Source organism: Elephas maximus, chromosome 15 (assembly GCF_024166365.1).
Source record: "Elephas maximus indicus isolate mEleMax1 chromosome 15, mEleMax1 primary haplotype, whole genome shotgun sequence".
In the NCBI taxonomy this organism is placed as follows: domain Eukaryota; kingdom Metazoa; phylum Chordata; class Mammalia; order Proboscidea; family Elephantidae; genus Elephas; species Elephas maximus.
In genome coordinates, this window is record NC_064833.1 from 37,906,740 (window position 1) to 37,928,838 (window position 22,099).

Sequence of the window (22,099 nt, forward strand, 5' to 3'; positions counted from 1 at the left end):
CAAGCATGTGGCTCATCTTTGGTCATAAAGGAACCTACGATGTAAAACCTGCAGGACTCTCTTCAATTTCTGCCTCCTCTTTGCTATGTTGGCTCCCTTCTCTCTTACCTTCAACTGACTTATATCATGTATCAGAAAACATAGCCACTGGCCACTTCTGACCTTTTTCCCATCTAATAGTTTTCTACCACAGAAGATGTATCTTTGGTATCAAGGCAAAACAAAACAAAACAAAGTTTTCACAGGCAAGAGTACAAATTGACCCAGTTTAAGAGCCAGCACCCCCATACCACCAACAACCGGGGTCACAGGGTGGAATTAATTAGAAGAGGCAGATCCCATGGGAACAATATGGATGGATCAGAAGGATGAAGCATACTAAACAATAGGGGCCCCAAGCCGCAAAGCAAAATGACAAGAAGCTGGTACTCAAAAACATTAAGGATACCACAGGTGTCTTGAATTGAATTGTGTCCCCCTCAAAACACGTGTCAGCTTGGTTAGGCCGTGATTCCCCATATTGTGTGGTTGTCCTCCATTTTGTAATTGTAATTTTATGTTAAAGATGATTAGGGTGGGATAGTAACACCCTTACTAAGGTCACATCCCTAATACAATGCAAAGGGAATTTCTCTGGAGTGTGGCCTGTACCACCTTTTATCTTATAAGAGATAAAAGAGAAGCAAGCAGAGAGTGGGGACCTCATACCACCAAAAAAGCAGTGCTGGGAGTAGAGCACGTCCTTTGAACCTGGGGTTCCTGCACAGAGAAGCTCCTGATTCTGGGGAAGATTGATGACAAGGGCCTTCCTCCAGAGCTGACAGACAAAGTCTTCTCTTGGAGCTGACACCCTGAATTTGGACTTTCAGCCTACTGGACTGTGGGAAAATAAATTTCTCTTTGTTAAAGCCATCCACTTGTGATACTTCTGTTATAGCATCACTAGATGACTAAGACAACAGGTTTAAAGTTTTTTTTTTTTTTTTGACTCAATCATATGCAAACTATGTTGATGACAGTAGTCTTTCCGAAAATATTTGAAAAGGAGAGTCGCTGTTAAGACTAGCCAACTATTTGGCACTTATAATGTGCTTAGTGCTCAGCTTGGTGCTGTGCTGGGTGCCAAAGACCTACAAGCCATAGTTTTTATGCTCCAAGATTTAAAAATCTACTGGGATTAATGACTGAGTAGCATTTTGGGGGAGTCCCTGGATGGTGCAAATAGTTAACATGCTTGTCTGCTAGCCAAATTGTTCGAGGTTTGAGTCTACCCAGATGCACCTCCTTGGAAGAAAGGCCTGATGAGCTACTTCTGAAAAATCAGTCATTGAAAACCCTATGAATTACTGTTCTACTCTGACACACATGGGGTCTCCATGAGTTGCAGTGGAACTGGAGCATTTTGGGAACCATTTTAAATATAATTTTATAGATAATTAGCCCTTATCAATTATCTCATTTATGAATAGATTTTATATCAAGTTTAAATTAAAACTAGCTTCTTAAAGTCTCTTTGGTTTGGAAATAACCTGACTCATGGCGACCCCATGTGTGCCGAGTACAACTACTTCATAGGGTTTTCATGGCTGCGACTTTTCTGTCTCCTGAAGCACTTCTGGGTGGGTTCGAACCACCAACCTTTTAGTTTGTAGTAAAGTGCTTAACCGTTTGTGCCACCCAAGGACTCTGTGCCTAGAGTAGTGCCTCAAAAATAATAGAGAATAAATATTTGTTCATTCAACAGATGTTTATAGAGCATCAATGTGTCAAGCATCGTTCTAGCACCGAGGATGCAAAAAAGAAAAAAACAGACAAAAAAACAGACATGGTTTCTGTCCTGAAGGAGAGCGTACATGCTAGTCGTAGTGCTGATCTATTGATAGACGAGTATCTGGTTCAAAATGCTTATTTCACAGGAAGAAAAACAATGCCCAAAGAGATAAAGTGTTTGAATCGAGTCATGTGGAGAATTTGAGTGGCCTAGCTTTTTTTTTGCTTTACTTTTTTGTTTTAATTTCCTCTTGCAAGCTGCTTCTCAATAAACAATTCACAAAACAAAGGTTCGCAAATGAACTTCTTTTTACTGTCCATGAACGCCAGCAGGGTGTTAAGGGCATCATGAGCTGCAGTGGGACTTTGGCATCCAGGGTCCCTTGGAGAGAAGATGTTGGCCTCCATGGTAGCCATGTTGTTACAGTTTAGTTGGGAACTGCTAATGAAGAGCTCAGTCCTAAACAGGGAGCTGCAAGAAGGGACTCACATGGATCATTTTTGAGGAAGTAGAAGGGCTTTTCAGGGCATATAGGGAAGGCAAGGAGATTTTCACAGTAGGAGCAAATGAACAGCAAAGAAAGAGAGTAGATGTTGTATACTGAATAATGAAAAATAATATAGATAGTATGGGAAGACTGGACTAGAATCGAGCCCTTGGGAATGAGGAAAATGGCTGATTCAAATGGAGAGAGAGCTGGGCTTGGATTTCAGCTGGAGTCCTAATTACATGTGAATCCAAAGTAGCTCTTAAATTTAGAGCCTAAAGAGTACTCCCACGGAACTCTGCTGCCCCCCTCCCCTTTGAGAAACTGCCCTAGAAAGATATGGAGATGCCCTCTCACCACTTCATTCTCACAAAATAGGAGCCAGTCTCTAAATGGATTGTTGTATGTCAGGTTACCACACATCTCCCCATTTGAAAAGGCACTCTCGCACAAAAGCTGAACTGACCCATCAGCCAAAGCACATCAGCACGAGGCCAACTGTCACTCTCGTCATCTTCTTCTAGGGACTAGCAGAGCCCTGTGCAGTGGCTCTTTGTGACTCTGCTACCAGTGAAGGCCAGGAGGTCATCAGAAATCTCACTCCTTTCACTCATAAATCCTGTGAGTTGCTGAGCCATTCAACCAGAAATCACCTTGATCCAGAACCACCACCTTTTTTTTAAAAAGCAGCGACTTCTAAATGGTGTGAGCAAAAATCCTTCAGCACTTTAAAGAAATGCTTGGCTGAGGGCTGTTTGCTAATGCCAGCAGACTGTTTCTATTCTTGAGAAATAGAAAAAGATGATTTTCTTGTCTTTAACCTGATAATGTGACTTCCTGGAATGAGCCTGGGGACGCATGTGGAAAAGAGAAGTCAGAGAAAACACTGCATACAACGTCTGTAAAGAAAATGTTTTATTTAAAGTGTTAAATACCATCACCAGAATGAATTTGATTTACATTTGTTGGTGTTCATTACAGGACTAATCTGCCCTTTTTTTTCCAACTGGAATTCCCTTTACTTTGAAAACATATTATGTACAGGGCAGCAATGGTCACTGGAACAGTGCTATTTACAGGACTAAACCACAAGCTGAGGTGCAGACATGTGAAAATTAAAAAAAAAAAAAAATACACCAACTTTTAAATAAATACTGCATAATTTTTTTTTTTAATGACAAGTATGTACAAATATTCCATACGGTCATGTCCTCCTTATTAAAATTAGAAATAATTTATATAGGAATATGCACAAAAGATTATGTGACTGCATCTTAGTATCAGGAAAATGGTAAACGTTTATTCTGAGGGATAGTATAGACATTATAAGTCTATTAAATCAATTGTTGCTGGTACACAGGTGTCTAAATTATTTCAATAAAGTTTTTTTTCGTTCTTTTAACAACTTTACCTGGGTCCAACGTAGATCTCAGAACGTCAAGACATAGTCTCGGTGTATTTCATGTTGCACCACATAAAAAGAAGGCATTTTTAGTGATACACATTTTAACTTTTGTACCATATCAAGCATGATAGTTTATACTGGTCAGCACTGAATTTCCCAAAAAATCAAAGAAAACAATTTTTATGCATGGCCTTAATTTAAAGTTAAGCAGAAGGTGTGTGGATTTCCAAAGTTATTGCAAAAAATTAAAATCAATCAATAAGACAGTGTTATTAAAGTATACATAAACATCCAGAAAGTATGGACGGTCCGTTACATCAACCAGTGACAACTTTTCTTCTAAGTAGGGGAATGTAAGAGAAATTTGACCTTGCAGCACCACCCAATGGTAACAACTGTCTGTAAAACCAAAGGCAGGGGTTTCTGACATTAGGGGAGTTGCTTGGAGACTGTTGGTGATGGCATCAAGGGACCATTAATAGGCATACTGACTTTCTTTTAGTCACCTAAAAATTGGAGCTTTAAAATTGTTGTTGCAAATTTCTGTTTACTGTATTTCTTTAGAAATATAATTTGTGAAAAATTGAATTTTACTACAGAAAAATGAATTAATAAACAACCCCATGTTTCAGGGTTCCAAATTTTTAGCAGTTTCTATTCACATAAAAAAAAAAAATAGTAAATGGAAATTGGCTAAAGGAATTGCTTTAATTAATTAAAAAAAAAAAAAAAACCTAAGACCTTCTAGAAATAATACTTGAACCCCTGTATGAATAATGCTGGTGCTGAAAATAAATTTATCAGGCATTACAATGGCCACATGATTTTAGAATTTTCCTGTAGAACTGAATTTTGAAGGTGAAAAAAAAATTACCATGCATTGTACAATAAATTGCAAAAGTTCAAATATCTTCTTTATCAAATACATGCTGACTTACTTTAACATACTCCCAAGTCATGTTGCAAAATCCTTTTCAACATGCTTGAAATAAAGAAAGCTCTTACTTTTTTTTTTCCCCCGTGAGAAATTCGGAAATTCAGAAGCATCAACAGCCCTGAATCAAACATGGGATATAAGAGAATACCAGGTCAAAACTTTGCAATTTTTTAGTTCACTCTGCTGGGGAGAAGTAAAATGAAAGATTAAAAGAGGGCGAAGAGGAATGGCGAGACAGAGAAGAGGAAGAGAGGTGTGAACAATTTGCACATAATATTGAACTTCATAAGATTTGTATATTTAACATGGAAATAAATCGAGTACATTATATGTATTTGTCACATAAAGAGAAATTTAAGTATCTTCTAGAAAGGATTTTCATTTGTAATGTCTGCCAAAACACAGACTGTGATTAAAGAATAAACATGGTGTATCTTTGTATCACCCTGTTGCATTCTCTCCCCATTTTAAAACCATGCACTAGTGAAATTTATTTTTAAAAATAATATAAATTGTTGAAAATGGCTGATTTTTATTTTATTTTTTGCAAGTTGCAGCCCCAAGAAAATAATTTAAGTATTCAGCTAATCTGTGTCCATGCAAAAAAAAGTCTCTTTAATTTCATTCCGTACAGTGTAGCCACAGAATCTTGTTTTTCAGAGTCCTTTTACACATCTTGGCACTGTAAGTGATGTGCCTCCTGGAGCTACAGAGTCACTGCTGTTTGCGCCGGACTGCTCCTGGTCACTGTCCAGAGGGGGTCTGGTGTTTTGTTCTGGACCACTTCTTTGGTCTCTTGCTTTTCACCTGATGCTTCTAGAACTTCACTCCTTGACTTGTAACATGGCTTAATGGCTGTATAGCTCCATTTCTGTGGCATAACAGGGCTTTGGGGTCAGAGAAATGAAAAAAAAGGAACAATAAAAATATAAAGGTCCCGTTGAAAAGGGCAATTGTTGCATGAAACTAGCTGATTCTTTAATTAATCCATGGCTTCAGATTGGACCACAACTCGAGTGTCACTGAACTCCAAACCCGATAATTCTTCATTGCTTTGCTCTTTCACCTGAGGGCCTTCGTTAGGGCACAATGTGTGCAACTTCCTCTGAGAACACAGGATCGCTTTGTATCCCTAGAAACAGGCTCAGGAGACACAACATTAAGCATGCAGTGTTACCAGGGTTTGCGACCTGTGGGTGTTTTTTTTCTTTTTTTGTAACGCTGGTTGCTATGACAACAGTTTTACAGCTGCTATGAACGAGAATAAGAAGGTCCGGTTGAGCTTTCCAGAGACGATTGGGAAGCTCTTCTTGTCAGAGGCGCCAAGGTTGGATCTACTAGGGAAGAAGGGGGAAAAAGTTTGAACCATCCAATCACCATATTGGATAGCTCCAGTTCATCTAAAAGTATCTGGGCCACTCCCATAAAGGACTTGTGATCCATGCGGCCATAATCTCCCCAGACAATGATCTGTTGGCAAAATAAAAAGGAGAGCAACATCAGTATAATTGTGGACATAAAAACAACAAAAAAAAACTTCCAAACTAAAATAGATTTGATTCAGTTAATGATCTGACATTAAACATCATGTTAAATTAAAAAAAAAAAAGTTGCTGTCAATTGATTCTGACTCATGGTGACCCCACGTGTACAGAGTAGAACTGCACGCCATAGAGTTTTCAAGGTTGTGACTTTTCAGAAGCAGACTGCTAGGCTTTTCTTCTGAAGCACCAGTGGGTGGGTTTGATTCACCAACCTTTAGGTTAGTACTCAAGCACTTGCCGTTTGCACCATCCAAGTACTCCTATCATGTTAAATAAAGCAAAACCAAACCAAACTGTTGCCATCAAGTTGATTTTGACTCATAGCAACCCTAATTGACAGAACAGAATTGCCCCACAGGGTTTCCAAGGAGCACCTGGTGGATTGGAACTGCTGACCTTTTGGTTAGCAGCCGTAGCTCTTAACCACTACGCCACAAGGGTGTCCATCATGTTAAATAAAAAAAAAAAAAAAAAATTTTTTTTTTTTTTAAATAGCTGTATTTAATTACCTGTAGTTAAATATAGCTACAGCAATTAGTTATCTCTAACTACTGGAATCCAAAGGTCCATTAGAAAAACTCTACTGGAGGGTTAAGATCATAAGCACTTTAGGGAGACTGGGGCCTAGGTGTGACAGGGAGTTTGCAAATCTATGATTCACTTTAAAGGAAACAGCAGTATGCAGACTTCTAAAGCACTGGCTACTGCTTTGATGTTCCAAGGATTCCCAGCTGTGGGGAACTGAAAGGAACGTGACATAGACATTGGGTACGAAGTCTGACTCCAAGAAAATACTTTCTCAGGTAGGTAAGGAATAAAAATTCAATAAATACCTGTAAAACCTTTCCTTGAGGGCTTTCTTCAAATGATAATAGCTGCTGGTAAAGGGGTTCCAGCGTTTTCCTTGCTACTTTTGTTTTCTTTTTGGCTATGCAGACTCCATTATCCAGTAGATACACCTTTACATATGGTGCTTGGGAAAGAAACACAGAGGAGAAGTGAGGAGCTTCGGCTATGAAGTGGACCCTGCCCACTCACAGGTGTGACATCTTATGCTGAACGGGCTTCCACGTTATGTCAAAATCCTTAGATAAACAACAGATGATTATCATCCATTCATGTAGTTTTAAGTGGTGCTGACATAGTCTCTGAAGTGATTCCTATTTTCCCATCAACTGGTTTTATAGATGACAACAGTGGATTAAAACAGGTGAAATACTTCCAGCCTCTAACAATATTTAAGAGAGATATTGTACTCTGTGTTTATCAATTCTGAAATCTAACTTAACATGCTTAACTCTATATTGCTTTACTCACCCACCTCCACAAATTCCTTATTTATCATGCAAAAGAGTGTGTTTGCTGGAGGTGATGGCAGTACAAGACAGGGATAGGGTTTGATGTAATACGTTCAAATTAGCTGAGAAGAGGCAACTAATCATGAATTTTGTGGCTTGGAATTTATCTGAGAGACAGTTCATAAAAATCATTTTTATGCATGTATAAATCATGATATTCTTTACAGCAGAATGGGTTGACTAGCTCCAAGAGGTCTGTAAACACAGCTGTCTTAATAACCACTGCAAGGGTGTTCAGTAGGTGACATGTATTATAATTTGAAATTTCTGCAGGGACAGAGAAGTTAAGAGATTCAACATTATAAGTGAGGCAGCGCAAGTGGTGAGGTTAGAAGCCAAGTTTCAGAATTGTCAATTATTATTCTATACATCATTTTCCATGACTTCCAGCATCTTAGATTATAATGACATTTCACTACTAAATATATAGCATCATGATAAAAAATTATAATAGTGCTTCCTTTTCCTTCTACACTACAGAAAGTAAAAGTCTTAGTATGTCTTAAAATGTCCCACAGACTTACGCTACTTTGGAGATCTGCGTCTATTTTCATTCTAATTCCAGAGCTCTAAGGAATCTCAAGGAGAATTTTGAAGCTCTGGATAAAGTGTGGTGATTTTTATTTTGCAGTAGAGTCTACTACATGTGCCTTTATTTAACAACTTATATTATCTCCAGTAGATCACCCTCATTAAACGCTCAGGATAAACACATAAAATATTATTGTCCCAAACCAGCCATATAATTGACTCATCCGTTAGCCTTGATTAACTTAAAATAAGGTTTTTAGCATCTAATAAAAAACAAAGTGTCTAAATGAAAGGCATGGATTATGAACCCTAACCGAAGAACCTCTCCCGTTTTTACCTGGCAGTGTCTTAGAACCTGGTTTGACAACAAGGCCGCGGGCCCGAATGATTTCCACCTCCAGCTGTCCTTTTTTGTCCATCATTCCTACTTGAATGTCACCTAACAGTATGCGGGGAAGAAACAAACTTGCCTTAGCATTTAAACAAAGTGGGAAAAACATTTATGCTAAAAATCTTGGTTTAATACTCCTTCATCATTTCCCACACATTTTAAAATATTCAAACATGTTTAAAGTTTTAGGTCAATAATGTCTTACTTTAAAAAACATTATGAATTAAGATAGAAAAAATTTAGTTGAAGACTTCTTATTGTTAAGCTCTAAGATACTTCATTCTTGCTGATGATATTAAAGACTATGAAATAAACTCCTTGCCATCAAGTCAATTCTGACTCATAGTGACCCTGCAGGATACAGTAGAACTGCCCCACAGGGTTTCCAACGCTGTAAGTCTTTACAGAAGCAGACTGCCACATCTTCCTCCCATGGAGGGGATGACAGGTTTGAATTGCTGACCTTTCGGTTAGCAGCCAAGCCACCGGGGCATCCTCTATGAAATACAGACAACGTAATTTTCAATAAACCAAAAGAAAAGTAATGGGATCATGTGATAGAAATTCTTACCCATTGCAGGTGTAGCCAGAGTCTGGCGCCCCACTAGCTGGGCAGGGCCAAGGCCATCCAAAAAATCACTGAATTGGCTATCAGAGGCCAAGCGGACGCCAGGGAAAATCAGACTAGAAGTAAAATAACAAATAGGATTTAAACTTTCAACCCCTGTTTACTTTAGGCAAGTTCAAGTTTCCCTCTAGCCTCCTTCCCTGGCAAGAGCAGTCAGTACCATTATTTTATTAGTTGTATTTATTGGCTCTCAAGCCCCACTCTACCTTCCATGGCTCTCCCTCTGTATTCTCTGGCTAACCATGTATACAACGAGAAGCACTTTACACTGTATCAGAGGCATCTGTCTATGTGTCTTTCTTTTTCTTGGTTTGGAGGGCAGGGACTGCGAATTATGTCAGTAACAGTCAGTCAATACATATTGAGCACTCACTACACACCAGGTATTATCATATGTAATCCTCTAAGTTGCACTCTGAGATAAGATTCTATTATGAAACCCTCTTAGAGATGAAGAACCTCTTCTGGGTCATTCCCATAGGTATACAAATTTTCTTCCACCTTAAAAAAAAATCTCTTTCTTGCTCCATCTCCCTCTCTAGCTGGTACCTTGTTTTGTCTCCCTTCCTTTATAGCAAAATTCCTTGAAAAAGTTGTCTCTGTGTGCCGTCTTCAATTTCTTTCCTCTTATTCTCTCTTGAAACTTAAATCAGCTTTTCATTTTCACTACTTGTCTTAGTCATCTAGTGCTGCCATAACAGAAATACCACAAGTGGATGGCTTTAACAAAGAGAAATTTATTTTCTCACAGTCTAGTAGGTTACAAGTCCAAATTCAGGGCATTGGCTCTGGAGGACGGCCTTCTCTCTGTCAGTTCTGGAGGAAGACTCCTTGTCCTTAAACTTCCCCTGGTCACGCAGCTTCTCGGGCGCATGGACCCTGTGTCTGAAGGACACGCCCTACTCCTGGTGCTGCTTTCTTAGTGGTTTGAGGTCCCCAACTCTCTGCTTGTTTCCCTTTCCTTTCATCTCTTGAGAGATAAAAGGTGGTGCAGGCCACACCCCAAAGAAACTCCCTTTACCGTGGACCAGGGAGGTGACCTAAGTAAGGGCGGTGTTACAATCCCACCCTAATCCTCTCAACATAAAATTACAATCACAAAATGGAGAACAACCACACACGACCTAACCAAGTTGATACACACATTTTGGGGGGACGTAATTCAATCCATGGCACTACTCTACCAAAATTTCTCTCATCAAGGTCATCTAATGACCACAGTGCTAAATCCACCTGTCAGTACTCAGCTAACTTAGCATAATAATAGCAGTTGACACAACCGATCCCTCCTCTTCCTTGAAACACTTTCTCTAATTTGCTTCCTGTACCCCCTAGTCTCCTGGTGTCCTCTTTTGCCACTCTGCCTCAGTCTTCTCTGCTATTTCTGCCACTAAATCTTGGGAGCTCAGTTCTTTGACCTCTTATCTTCTCTATATGTCTGTATTCCCTGGGTGATCTCATCCAGTCCCCTGGTTTTAAATGCCTACACTGATATCTCCAGCTTGAACTCTTCCTTGGACCACAGACCTGTACTCCAATTGTTTAGTCTATATACCTGTCAGGATGTCTAACAAGCACCTGAAACTTAACTTGTCCCAAAGTAAGCCCTTAGCATTGCTCTCCCCTAAAGAAATCCAACTCTGTTCTCCTCAGAGGTTCCGCATCTTGAAAAATGGGAACTTCATTTTTCAACTGTTCAACCTTGGAGTTATCTTTCGTATTTCCTTTCCTTCTCTCATTATGGTTGTTGTTAGTTGCCACTGAGTTGATTCTGACCCATGGCAATCTCTTGTGTTACAGAGGAGAACTGCTCCATAGGGCTTTCTTGGCTATAATCTTAACAGAAGCAGATTGCCAAACCTTCTCTTCCGTGGTACTACTGGGTGGGCTCAAAGCACCAACCTTTATGTTGGCAGTTGAGTGCAAACTGTTTGCGCCACTCAGGGACATTTCTCTCATTACCTGCATCAAATACATCGATAAACCTTATTGGCTCTACTGTCAAAATATAACCATAATCTGACCTCACTAATGCTACCACCCTGGTCCAAGCCACCATTATCGATCTTCTGAATTACTTCAACCACCTCTGATTGGTCTCTTGGTTGCCACTCTTACCATGTCAGTGCTCTGCTCAAAACCCTCCAATGACTTCACATCCTACTCAGGGTAAAAACCAAAGCTCTTACGATGGTATGTAAAGCCTATATAAGCTGTACACTACCTCCCCCAATACTTTCAAATCTGCTACTACTCTTGCTCTTACTCTGTAGTGCTACCCTACTCACTTCTGATGTCAGCCAAGGTCTTACTTCAGGGCTTCATCATTGCCTCAGCTTGGAATGTTCTTAAATACCCATATGACTCACTCATTTCTTTCAGATCTTTACTCAAAAGTGCAGTTTGGCCAATTCTTTCTCATGGCGACCCCTGCGAGTCACGGTAGAACTATATTCCATAGGGTTCTTGATGGCTGATGTTTTGGAAGTAGATCACCAGCTCTTTCTTTGAAGGTGTCTCTGAATGGACTCAAAGCTCAAGTCTTTTGGTTAGCAGCCAAGTGGCTTAACTGTTTACCATCGGAGGGCTCCTTTTCCTGTCTACCTTACACAAAATCATAAACCCACCCTCTAATATCTCTTGTCTTGCTTTATTTTTCTCTTGTACTATATATTTTACTAATTTTCTTTGTATATATAAACTTTAATAATTTATCTCGTTTATTGTCTATCTTCTCCATTAGAATGTAAGTTCCAGGAGGGTGGGGTTTTTTGTCTGTTTTGTTCACTGTTGTATCTCCAGTACCCAAAACCATACCTGGATCACTGTAAGTACTCAATAAATACTGTGAAACTCAATTGATTCATCAATTAAAATATAACTTGCCCAAGGTTATGTACCAAAAACCAAAACAAACAAAAAACCCCGAAGAAACACATGAGAACCTTGGCCTATTTGATTCCAAAGTCCATGGTCTTAACCACCAGCTGGTATTGCCTCTCTTATGTGATTCAGAATTCCCAACTTATGGCACAGTGCCTGGAACACAGAGTATGGCGAAGATTTGTTGAATGAATTCATGAGTGTTCATCTCATTTCTCCAATAAGACTATAAACATCTGGAGTACAGGGCCTATAGTTTAAATATTTTTATATGTCTAGCAGTATCTAACACAGTGCTTTACAAGCAGTCAGTGCACATTTATTTTTTACTTGACTCTCCATCTCTTTTAAGATTTACATCAAATCTATTTCTTACCCCACCCCCAAATAGCCAGTTAATTCACACATTTTAATGTCTCCATAAATATTCCATATAGCCTTATCTATAAATGTATGGGAACTGTATATATCTTTTGTATTTATATGATTTTGCTAAGACAAATGACCCTTAGGGCATATCATCAATACTATGCTAGCAGCTCCTAAGGCCTCACATCTACGGACTAACCACACACAAGTTATTTCAACATCTGATGCTTCCATGGTGATGACAGGGTGAGGTCAGTAAACCCCACTTTTCTCTATCAATGTCTTTACACACCCATCTGTGGACCAGCTGATTACTGCTAATTTGCTGGCAACAGGGCTATACAATCTTTACAAATGCTTTAAAAAAATATTTCAGAGACAGCTGATTCAAAGGAAAGCTACTTAAAAAAAAGGTCACCAACTTTCTTGATGCATTTTTTTTGGCTACTATCTAAACTGTTACTAAACTGTTTATTGTTGCATGAAAATAAGAAGATCTCAGCATTCCATTTTTTTTTGTAATAATAACTCGTAGAACAAAGATGAAAAAATTAGCATTGTTTGGGTAGTGTGACATGAATGCTTAATCTTTTTGTGCTTTTATAAATTATTTCAAGCAAGGACCTGATCCTTTATTTGCATATATTGTGAGAATCACATTTTAACATCTTGCCATTAAAGCAAAACGCTTTATCCCCAAACCTATTTCCCTTGATATAAAAAGCCAGAGATGTCACACGGTTCAGAGGCATGTGAGCAAAAGTGCTCTTCACAGGAAATCAGCCAGTGAAAATTAAGATGGCGCTGCAGAGCCCGTGAGTTAGCTTTGTGATGGCACAGACAGTGGAACAGGGAAGATGGTTTCTGCCTAGGCCTGGAAGAGACACACATTCAAGCCAGCCTCACTCACTTTCCTTCTGAGCTATAGCTGTTCATGCTGCCATCGGTAGACTCTCGGCTCGCCTGTCGAGTCATCCAGTTCCTCATTTCCACTGCTAGACCTGTCTCTGTACTTCTCTGGACAGTGCTCCGTAGCTTTTTACCTCCTGCTTCTGCAGAGACAGAAAACAAAAGAGGTAACAGTTTTGTCATACTAGCTGGTAACAACAACAAAAAAATCAGCCAAAGCTTTGAGATCCTCAGATGAGAAAAGCTGCATAAATACAAAGTGCTCTTATTAAGACAGAGAGAAAGGTGTTTAAAACAATGTCTTGTTGAGTGGGATGAAATTTTTCTAAAAAATCTTCAAGAAGCACAAAATATCATTGTTTCATTTCCACTTAAAACAGTGTTCAAATTGGTAACAGAAGAAACACAAAGGTTCAACCTAAGTGAAATAAAATAAGCTTTGTTTTCATTGTAATATTTGAATGCCAGATTTCCTTATGCCCATCTTTTCCCTTTTCTTTTTTTTGTTACAGTAAAGGAAATAGGCCTTCATGCTATTTACAAAGAACAGGTGGTGAGTAATCCTCAAATTCTGTTTTTTACTTTCACAATAAAATCTATCTCTGTAAGGCGATAGGTATTAGAAAGCAAAGAAAGCCACGCAAAGGAGATAACCGTGTTTGATAACAGCTTTACAGCTGTGGGTAACTTCTAGAAAATTTTAGAAGCTTCTCAAAGCTATGTGAAAAGAGCTTTGAAATATTTGGTTATGGATAGTCACTGTCCTCAAGGATCTTCAATAGTTTGGAAATGAGGTTTATTTACAGAAGCCAATTAGAAGACCAATGTTGTTGCTGTTGTTAGTTACCATCAAGTTAATTCCGTCTCATGGCGATCCCACATGTGCAGAGTAGAACTGCTCCATAAGGTTTTCAAGGCTGTGACCTTTTGGAAGCATATCACCAGGCCTGACTTCCAAGGCACCTCTGGATAGGTTCTAACCTCTAATCTTTCAGCTAGTAGTCAAGTGCTTAAACATTTGTGTCCCCTAGGAACTCTTTAGAAGACCAAACAGGAAATTAAATCAAGTACCACAATAGAGGTAAGAAGTGCTCTCTGGGGAGGTTAGTGTGGAAGGAGCTTCAAGAAGGAATAGAATTTGAGCTGGCCTTGAAAAACTGGTAGATTGGGACCAGAGGAGAAGCAAAGAGAGAGTGTCCTGGGTAAGGGAAACAGCATGAACAAAGGTGCAAAGATAAGGACAACCATGTGCATTTGAAAGGATGGTGCAACAACCCAACCATATACAGGAATAATGGGATAATGGGTTAGATAAGAAACTGAACTGAGATTATTAAGGGCCTTGAATGTTGGAATGTGGAGTTTGAGAGACTGCTGCAGCAAGAGGGTACAGTTGAAACTATCTGTATTTATTTATTTTTTGTTGCACCTAAATACTATTGACACTGACCCTGCATATAATAGCTCTTTGAGATACATCCACATGGTAAGCTCTTTTAGTGCCTGGTATTAATATGTTCTTTTTAGATGAATAAATATTTGCTGATATTGCCAGTGACTTACTGAATTTGGTTACCACTTTGAAACACTGCTTTAAATTTTATCTATTACACGCTTCAAACCGGCTCTGTCTCTTCAGTCATGGCCGACAAAGCAAAACCCGGATGGGCCCAAATTTTTAAAATGTGGGTGAAATAGAATGATAAGCAGTGTGAGAAAAATTACAGCATGAAGCCCTGCTAGAAACTTAATTTCCCTATTTGAAAACAACGGCGGCACGCACGTTGCGTATCAGCCAAACCTCTTGACCGCGGAGTTGGAAACATTAGCGCCCCACTCAAAGATGGCCGCTGACGCCGCTGCTTTGAATGTGTTGAATGTGTGTCACTCTCCACAGTCCTGGTAATAATCCAGTCTCCTGCATCAGAGTCCTCAAAGGGCTCACTGCACCTCTTCCGAGTCTCCCATTCCAGAGCTTCGAGTGTAATTTTTCCAGTTCCGCTTTGCCCAAATTAAAAAAATTCAGGCCTGTTCCGATTTGGTTCGTTGGCCATGACTGAACCGGTGTGAACCAGTTTGAAGCCCTGATCTATCATTCGCTGCTAACTTTAATGTACGTCAAAATGCTTTAAAAACTGTATACAAAATAAGTTATGACTGATCTGTAATTCAGTTCCATAATATAAGGCTGATATCTTGGTTAATTGACAATAAACATGTTGTACTGATATGAACCGCAGCAGGTTATAAAGCATCCTCCATTGACGAGGGAAAGCTTTTCCTTACAGAGGAATGTCACTTAAAATACGGAAAGGAATGATAAAATTAAAAAATTTCCAATATGCAATGTTGAATGGAATAAATAATTTAAAAAAGGCTCATCAATGGATGCTAACACCATTAAATGGATGTTTGGGAAAAGGATATGAGCCAAATAAACATTCCACAAATTAGCTGTAGCTGTTTAGGAGAAAAAATATACTTTAACACTGGGAAAGCTGGCTACCACCATCTTAACTACATGATCAAATTTACTATTATTAGGAGTTAGGCAATCATATGTACCTACTGATATGAGATACATACTGTCATCTATCAAGCTGTCCTAGACAAAAATATACAACTTGAATCTAATCAGGTTTTTGGAACCAACTGCCAGATTAGAAAAACACAGGGGAGAGAATAACAACATAAATGATACAATGAGGAAACAATCAGATAAACCCAAAACCATGGGATATAGTTCAAGATGCTTTGCCTAGTCTCTTTAAAAAAGTCAACATTACGAAAACAAGTAAATTAACAAAACAGAGGGGTTGTTCTAGATTAAAAGACATCAAAGAGATGTAACCATCAAATGCTATGGGTATAATTTGATTGGCTTCCAGTTTGGAAAAGAAAAGAAACAAAACTCCTAAAGCAAAACACTATATAGGCAGTCCCCGAATTACGAATGACCTCTGTTCTTAAGTCTGTATTTAAGTTGAATTTATATGTGAGTTGGAACAGTTAGGTATGGTTTGTATCTAATGTCAGTTAGTCAAATGTTTGTCTTACCCAGTGCCTTAGTATGTAGTATATAGTGTACCTTTTTATGCATTAAAAATTTAAAGGAACACTTAGATACACTAAAACATCTTTAACATACTAAACCAAAAAAACCAAACCAAACCAGTTGACATCGAGTTGATTCTAACTCATAGTGACCCTAAGGACAGAGTAGAACTGCCCCATAAGGTTTCCAAGGAGTATGTGGTGGATTTGAACTGTCAACCTTTCATTTAGCAGCCATTAGCTCTTAACCACTGCACCACCAGGGCTCCCTTTGACATAATAAGACAGTAATAATAACAATATTTGATGTGTGTATCCTAAAGTAGTGCCCATTTGTTATTATGAACCATCATATGTACCTAGACTTTTTAACATAATAATAGGCTTTCTGGGGTTTGGTTCATAACTACAGGTTGTACGTAAGTCAGATGTTTGTAACCTGGGGACCACCTGTACAAGCAATTTTAGGGTAAATGGGGAAAATGTGAATGTGGATTGGATACTAGATGAGATTAGGAAATCACTTAATTTTCTCTGGTGGATAATATAATATTATATATCATATATATTATAAATGAGATTTTCCTAATCATTAGGAAATGTATGCTGAAGTATTTTGACTGAAGTGTTATAATGTCTACAATTTATTTGAAATGGTGTAGCAAAAAAAAGAAAAGAAACACTCAAACATAAAAAAAGGGATAAAATTTTTTTTGTAAAAAAAAGGTGAGGATTCAGAGTAAAGGCACCATATCGTGCTAGACTTGTGACCTACAGAACTGTGAACTAATAAATGGATGTTGTCTTAAACTGCTAAGTTTGTGATAATTGTTAGGTGGCAAGAGAAAATTAATACAGTGAGTTCTGAGTCCTCTGTAGGTGGACCAACCCAAATTGTTCTTAAAAATTTAATAGCTATCATTTTAAAAAAAGTATACATACCACACATATACACACACAAACACAAATATGCATATATGTCTCTGTGTGTGTGTATTGAGATGTTTAAAAATACTCAGGTAACAAACCTTAGAACTAAGGCCCAGATTTTGTTTGAACCCTTAACCCAGTCACTCTGGTGGTAGACATTTTAAGGGAAAGTGCATTTGGAGACTACCCCTGCAGGTAAAATCAAGTTCTTGAATTGCAAAGCATCACAGGAACAAAGCAGGACACAGGAGATGCCCTTGTTCTGTTCTGCTTATCTAATGACGCATTTACTTGACACTCAGTATTCAAAGAAAGCTACCTGATTAAATGAAAGACCAAGGGGTTAGTTTCTCATAACAGTATCTGAAAACCAGGAAACTCTTTGGAGGGACCTGACAACAAATATCAAATGGTCTTTCCTGCTACTGACTTTGGAAACTCTAAGCCCAGCCCAAAATGAGGCTCACTCTGAAACACCAATGTCATGGTGACTTCTTTCTAAATCCTGGACCCTCAGAACCCATTCCTGCCTGCTCTCACCTGGAAAGTCTCATCTTCTATTGCAGACAGACTTACTTTGGATTCAGGATTTTCCTGAATATGAAAAATAAATTATGGAATCAAAGAAGTTGAAGACAGATTGGCAGATGCTGAAAACCAAAATTTATATGCTTTAAGGTAATGAGGTACCATTTTCCCATTTTATACAAAATGACCAATGTCTAGAGTGAATATAATTTAGAGAATCCATTTGCATTAAATTTACATAATTTTAAACATAACTTTAAGTATGTATTAATTAATTTTAAAATTAAAATTCCTAAAATTATTGACTCTCAGTATTTTAGAAGCAATCTTAGGGATCCGGTGTACCCTTGTAGTTATTCCACTTACTTGTATGAATGAGAATGTTGAAGTCCTGAGTGGTTAGTTCCTCTGTAGTAGAAGACTTATACGTTTAAAAACCATTAATAATTGCAAATTCAAAATTTAAGTCTCTTCCACCTTGTTGCTCTAACCCCTCCAACTTTTAAGTACAGGTAATCCCCGACTTACGACGGGGTTTTGTTTTGATGACACCGTAGTAAGTTGGTTCTGACGTGAGTCAAATACCTCTTTTTTTGAAAATTTTCATTATTATTGCCTTTTATTATCAGTATCTCTATATATCCAATTTTTATTTGTCTTTGGGGGTTGGCATGAGAGTGATAACATAGCAAATTATACACTGCAACACTGTATGTAGAACATATTACTAATGATGTACAAAAAAAGAAGTGCAGTGGTTAAGTGCAGTTCATTGTAACTCGAATACTTCGTAAGTTGGGTACTACCTGCGTAAGAACAGCCTCCAGTACAATCCTTCCCTCCCTTCCCCTCTATGGTCGCCACTGTGGTTGTAACTTCCCATTAACTAATTTTTATATCAAGATGTGAAAGAGACTGCTTTCCCTATTTGCGAGACTTGTATATGGGGGATACCGTCATGAGCAGATTACTGTAACTGCATACAAAAGTTTGTGCTCTTATATTTTATGTTTGTCAGGGTTTACTACAATAAGTACAATTCAACTCTCCAAAAATCTAAAAAAACAAAACAAAACAACAGGCAGAAAGCTTTAACATGTGACACACCATGTTCCCTCCCTTTCCTCTACCCTAGTGATTGTGGAAGCACGTAGCAACAGGTGCCTCCATCAGCCTGGGGCCCCGAGTACAGCTGTACTTAGGACTCACAGCGGACATGGAGCAGGAGCGCAACGTGAATTCTTTTGTGTTAAGCCACTGAAATTTTTGAGTTGTTTGATATTACAATATAACCTAGCCTAATATGACAGATACATTTACAATAGCCATAAAACAGTATTTCATTTTCTTATAAGGGGTTTTGAATTTTTCTAAATTTTTCCTTTTTCCAACATCATTAAAAAAAACCACTTTGAATACAGCTGTATCAACAAAAACTCAACTTGAAACTCTGTTATCCTATTTTATAATTGCTTTCATGGCCTTTATTCTACAAATATGTTAAAAGCTATTTTAATCGTTGTTAAACATTGAATGCATATTTTAAATTTGAATGCATATTAAACTTTTTAAATGAACTTTTTAGAATAGCTGTAGATTTACAGAAAAATTATGAAGACAGTACAGAGTGTTCTAATATACCCAACACCTATTTCCCCCATTTTAACATCTTACATTCGGCACAATTAATAAACTGATATTAATGCATTATTTTATCTAAAGTCCATATGTTATTCAGATTTCCCTAGTTGTTAGTAAAGCCCCTTTTCGGATCCAGGATCCCACATTATGCGTTTAGTTGTCATGTCTCCTAAGGACTCTCTGGGAAAGAAATGTTAATGCCTTTAATTCCTGATATTCCTATATATCTTGAACTCCTTTTAGTCTGTCCTCTGTATGTGACATTAATATGCACTATAATTTCTCAGAGCATTTATATATCCATTAATACAATCATTAATTTTTTAAAAAAGCAATATATAAGTTGAAAACACTTGCCTATAGAAAAATAGAAAGTATGTTATATAAAGTAAAAAATGTTGAATGTATGAAAATACACACACGTAAATATATAAAAAATATATATATATATAAACCAAACCCATTGCCATCAAGTAGATTCTGACTCATAGCAACCGTATAGGGCAGAGTAGAACTGCCCCATACGGTTTCCAAAGAGCAGCTGGTGATTTCAAACTGCCAACCTTTTGGTTACCAGCCAAGCTCTCAACCACTACACCACCAGGGCTCCTTATATACGTATATATACCACAGCACAGTGGTTAGGCACTCAGCTGCTAACGGAAAGGCTGGCAGTTTGAAACCACCAGCCACTCTGGAGGAGAAAGATGTGGCAGTCTGTTTCTGTAAAGATTACAGCCTTGGAGGTCTTATGGGGGAGTTCTACTCTGTCCTATAGGGTGGCTATGAGTTGGAATTGACTAGATGGCAATGCGTATGTGTGTATATATGGAAAGATAGAGAGGGAGTAAATTGAATTGGTCAACCTATGTAAAAAATTCCTTTTTTGTATGTTTAAAGTGTTTCAAAATAAAAAGCTGGGAAAAACTTGATTAATAAATTGAAATCAAGGGAAGGAACGAAAGAGCTACTGTGTCTTGAGTTACTATTATGTGCAAGATACTCTCGATATAGAATCCACCTATCTCTACTTTGCATCATGCTTATTATTACTATCATTTTGCATATAAGGAATAGCCCAAGTTACACAGGTGGCAAGTGACAGAAGTGAGTTTTGAACCCAAATCCTGGCAATGTTAAAGCCTACATTTGTTTAGCCCAGCAAGCTGACTTCTGTCTTCAATTAGGACTTTTGGACAGTAATTCCAGAGTAATCAGGGACTTGAAACCTCATTGCCCACTCTTCCTGTGTCTCCAAATAATCTTAAAATAAATCATTTTATGGACAGAGTTGCGATTCAGACCATTTTTGCTCTCAAGGTCTCTCATGCAAAATGGAGAAATGTCAGTTTCATCACTAAATTCTAACTTTGCGAACATGATGGTAACATGTATTTATGGTAAAATTGAAAGCAATGTACTAGGAATAGCTGTTCCCTATAATGTACTTATACATTTCTATCTCAGCATGCCACTTCAGACCTACCCACACCAAAAAGTACAGATTTCATCAAATGATGCCATAGCAGTCAGGTAGTAGTAAACACACCGTGGAAAGCTGTGGATTAGCCACCATGTGGAGCTGCAAAGGACCTTGACCTCTTTGTGTTTTGATTCTCATCCACAAAGCAAAGGGGCTGCCCCAGAGGCCAGAACAGTGGTTGCCATTATGAGTTCCTATAATTATTAATCTTGATGTTTAATGAGAAACAAAACCAACATTATGACTCCTCTGCAATCAAGTTAAATCATTTTTTCCCATAAAAGAAAGGCTTATAATCTTGGTAGTCTCAACACATTTAAACATAAGAAATTATAGCTCATTGTTATTCTTTTGACATTAGTTATTTTTATGATACTCTCCTGTTCTGTTTGATGTTGCTATTACGACACCAAAGGGGATCAAATCAAAGCCCATTAGAAAATAATAAAGTCCAAACTACTTAGATCCAAACTAGGGTTATTTAGAAAATTGTCCCCACTTCTTGGCTTTTAAAAAAAAACTGACATATCTGTCTTCGGTCATGCATTAGCCCACTGATACCTATGCCTGCTTCTCTACCAAGAATGGATGTGAGATGCCACCAGCCGCTTCTTAGTCCTCAAGTTTGATATTTTATGGTGGGAAGAGTATGATGTTTTGGAATCAGATATGAGTTCAAGTTTCTAGTTGATTATTTGTAAACTTTGAGCGGGTAACTTATCTTTCTGAATCTCAGAGCTCTTTGGTGCAAACCTGGGATCATACCTAGTCTACACTGTAAAGAATGTGATTATGTAGTGGCGTTTAATGAATAATGATGAATAAGGATCAGGCATTATAATCTATTTCAAAGAGTTCTGAAAACTGTGAAATGCTATGGAAATCCTTATTTGAAAAATGACTGGAATAATATGTGCAATTATCTTAATCTTGTAGGAAGGAAGCTATGCATAAATAACTTTGGCCCTGCCATACAAAGGTAAGGAGCCTGTTGGCCAAACTGGATTAAGGGGTTGCCTTCCTGCTGTACCCATTATTTTTCAGATGATCTCAAGTAGCTGCCATTAAGTTGAGAACAAAGCAAGTGGGTACAGCACAGATGTTTGAAAGTAAAAGACCAGAATCTTCAGCCTTAAAACCTTCGTCAAATGAAGTGTTTGTTTGTAGTTATCTGTATTTGAAACCAGATGGAAGAAAACAGACTGCAAGTCTACCAAAACTTTAAAGGACTTGTCTAGCAAAAGAAGGAG

At 38.1% G+C, this 22,099-nt stretch overlaps 1 protein-coding gene across 29 annotated transcripts in view; it reads right to left on the reverse strand.

The window, feature by feature from the left end:
* Positions 1 to 4,629: 4,629 nt before the first annotated feature.
* RIMS2 (regulating synaptic membrane exocytosis 2) overlaps positions 4,630 to 22,099 on the reverse strand; it is a 647,490-nt gene continuing 630,020 nt past the window's right edge. For all 29 annotated transcript variants that reach the window (XM_049853946.1, XM_049853942.1, XM_049853937.1 and 26 more), the window contains 5 exons: positions 13,215 to 13,356; positions 8,996 to 9,108; positions 8,371 to 8,472; positions 6,978 to 7,117; positions 4,630 to 6,070 (listed from right to left, as the gene is read on the reverse strand). In XM_049853946.1, coding sequence (XP_049709903.1) covers positions 5,852 to 6,070; positions 6,978 to 7,117; positions 8,371 to 8,472; positions 8,996 to 9,108; positions 13,215 to 13,356 — 716 coding nt within the window. In that variant the 3' untranslated portion in view covers positions 4,630 to 5,851. The remainder of the gene's footprint in view (positions 6,071 to 6,977; positions 7,118 to 8,370; positions 8,473 to 8,995; positions 9,109 to 13,214; positions 13,357 to 22,099) is intronic.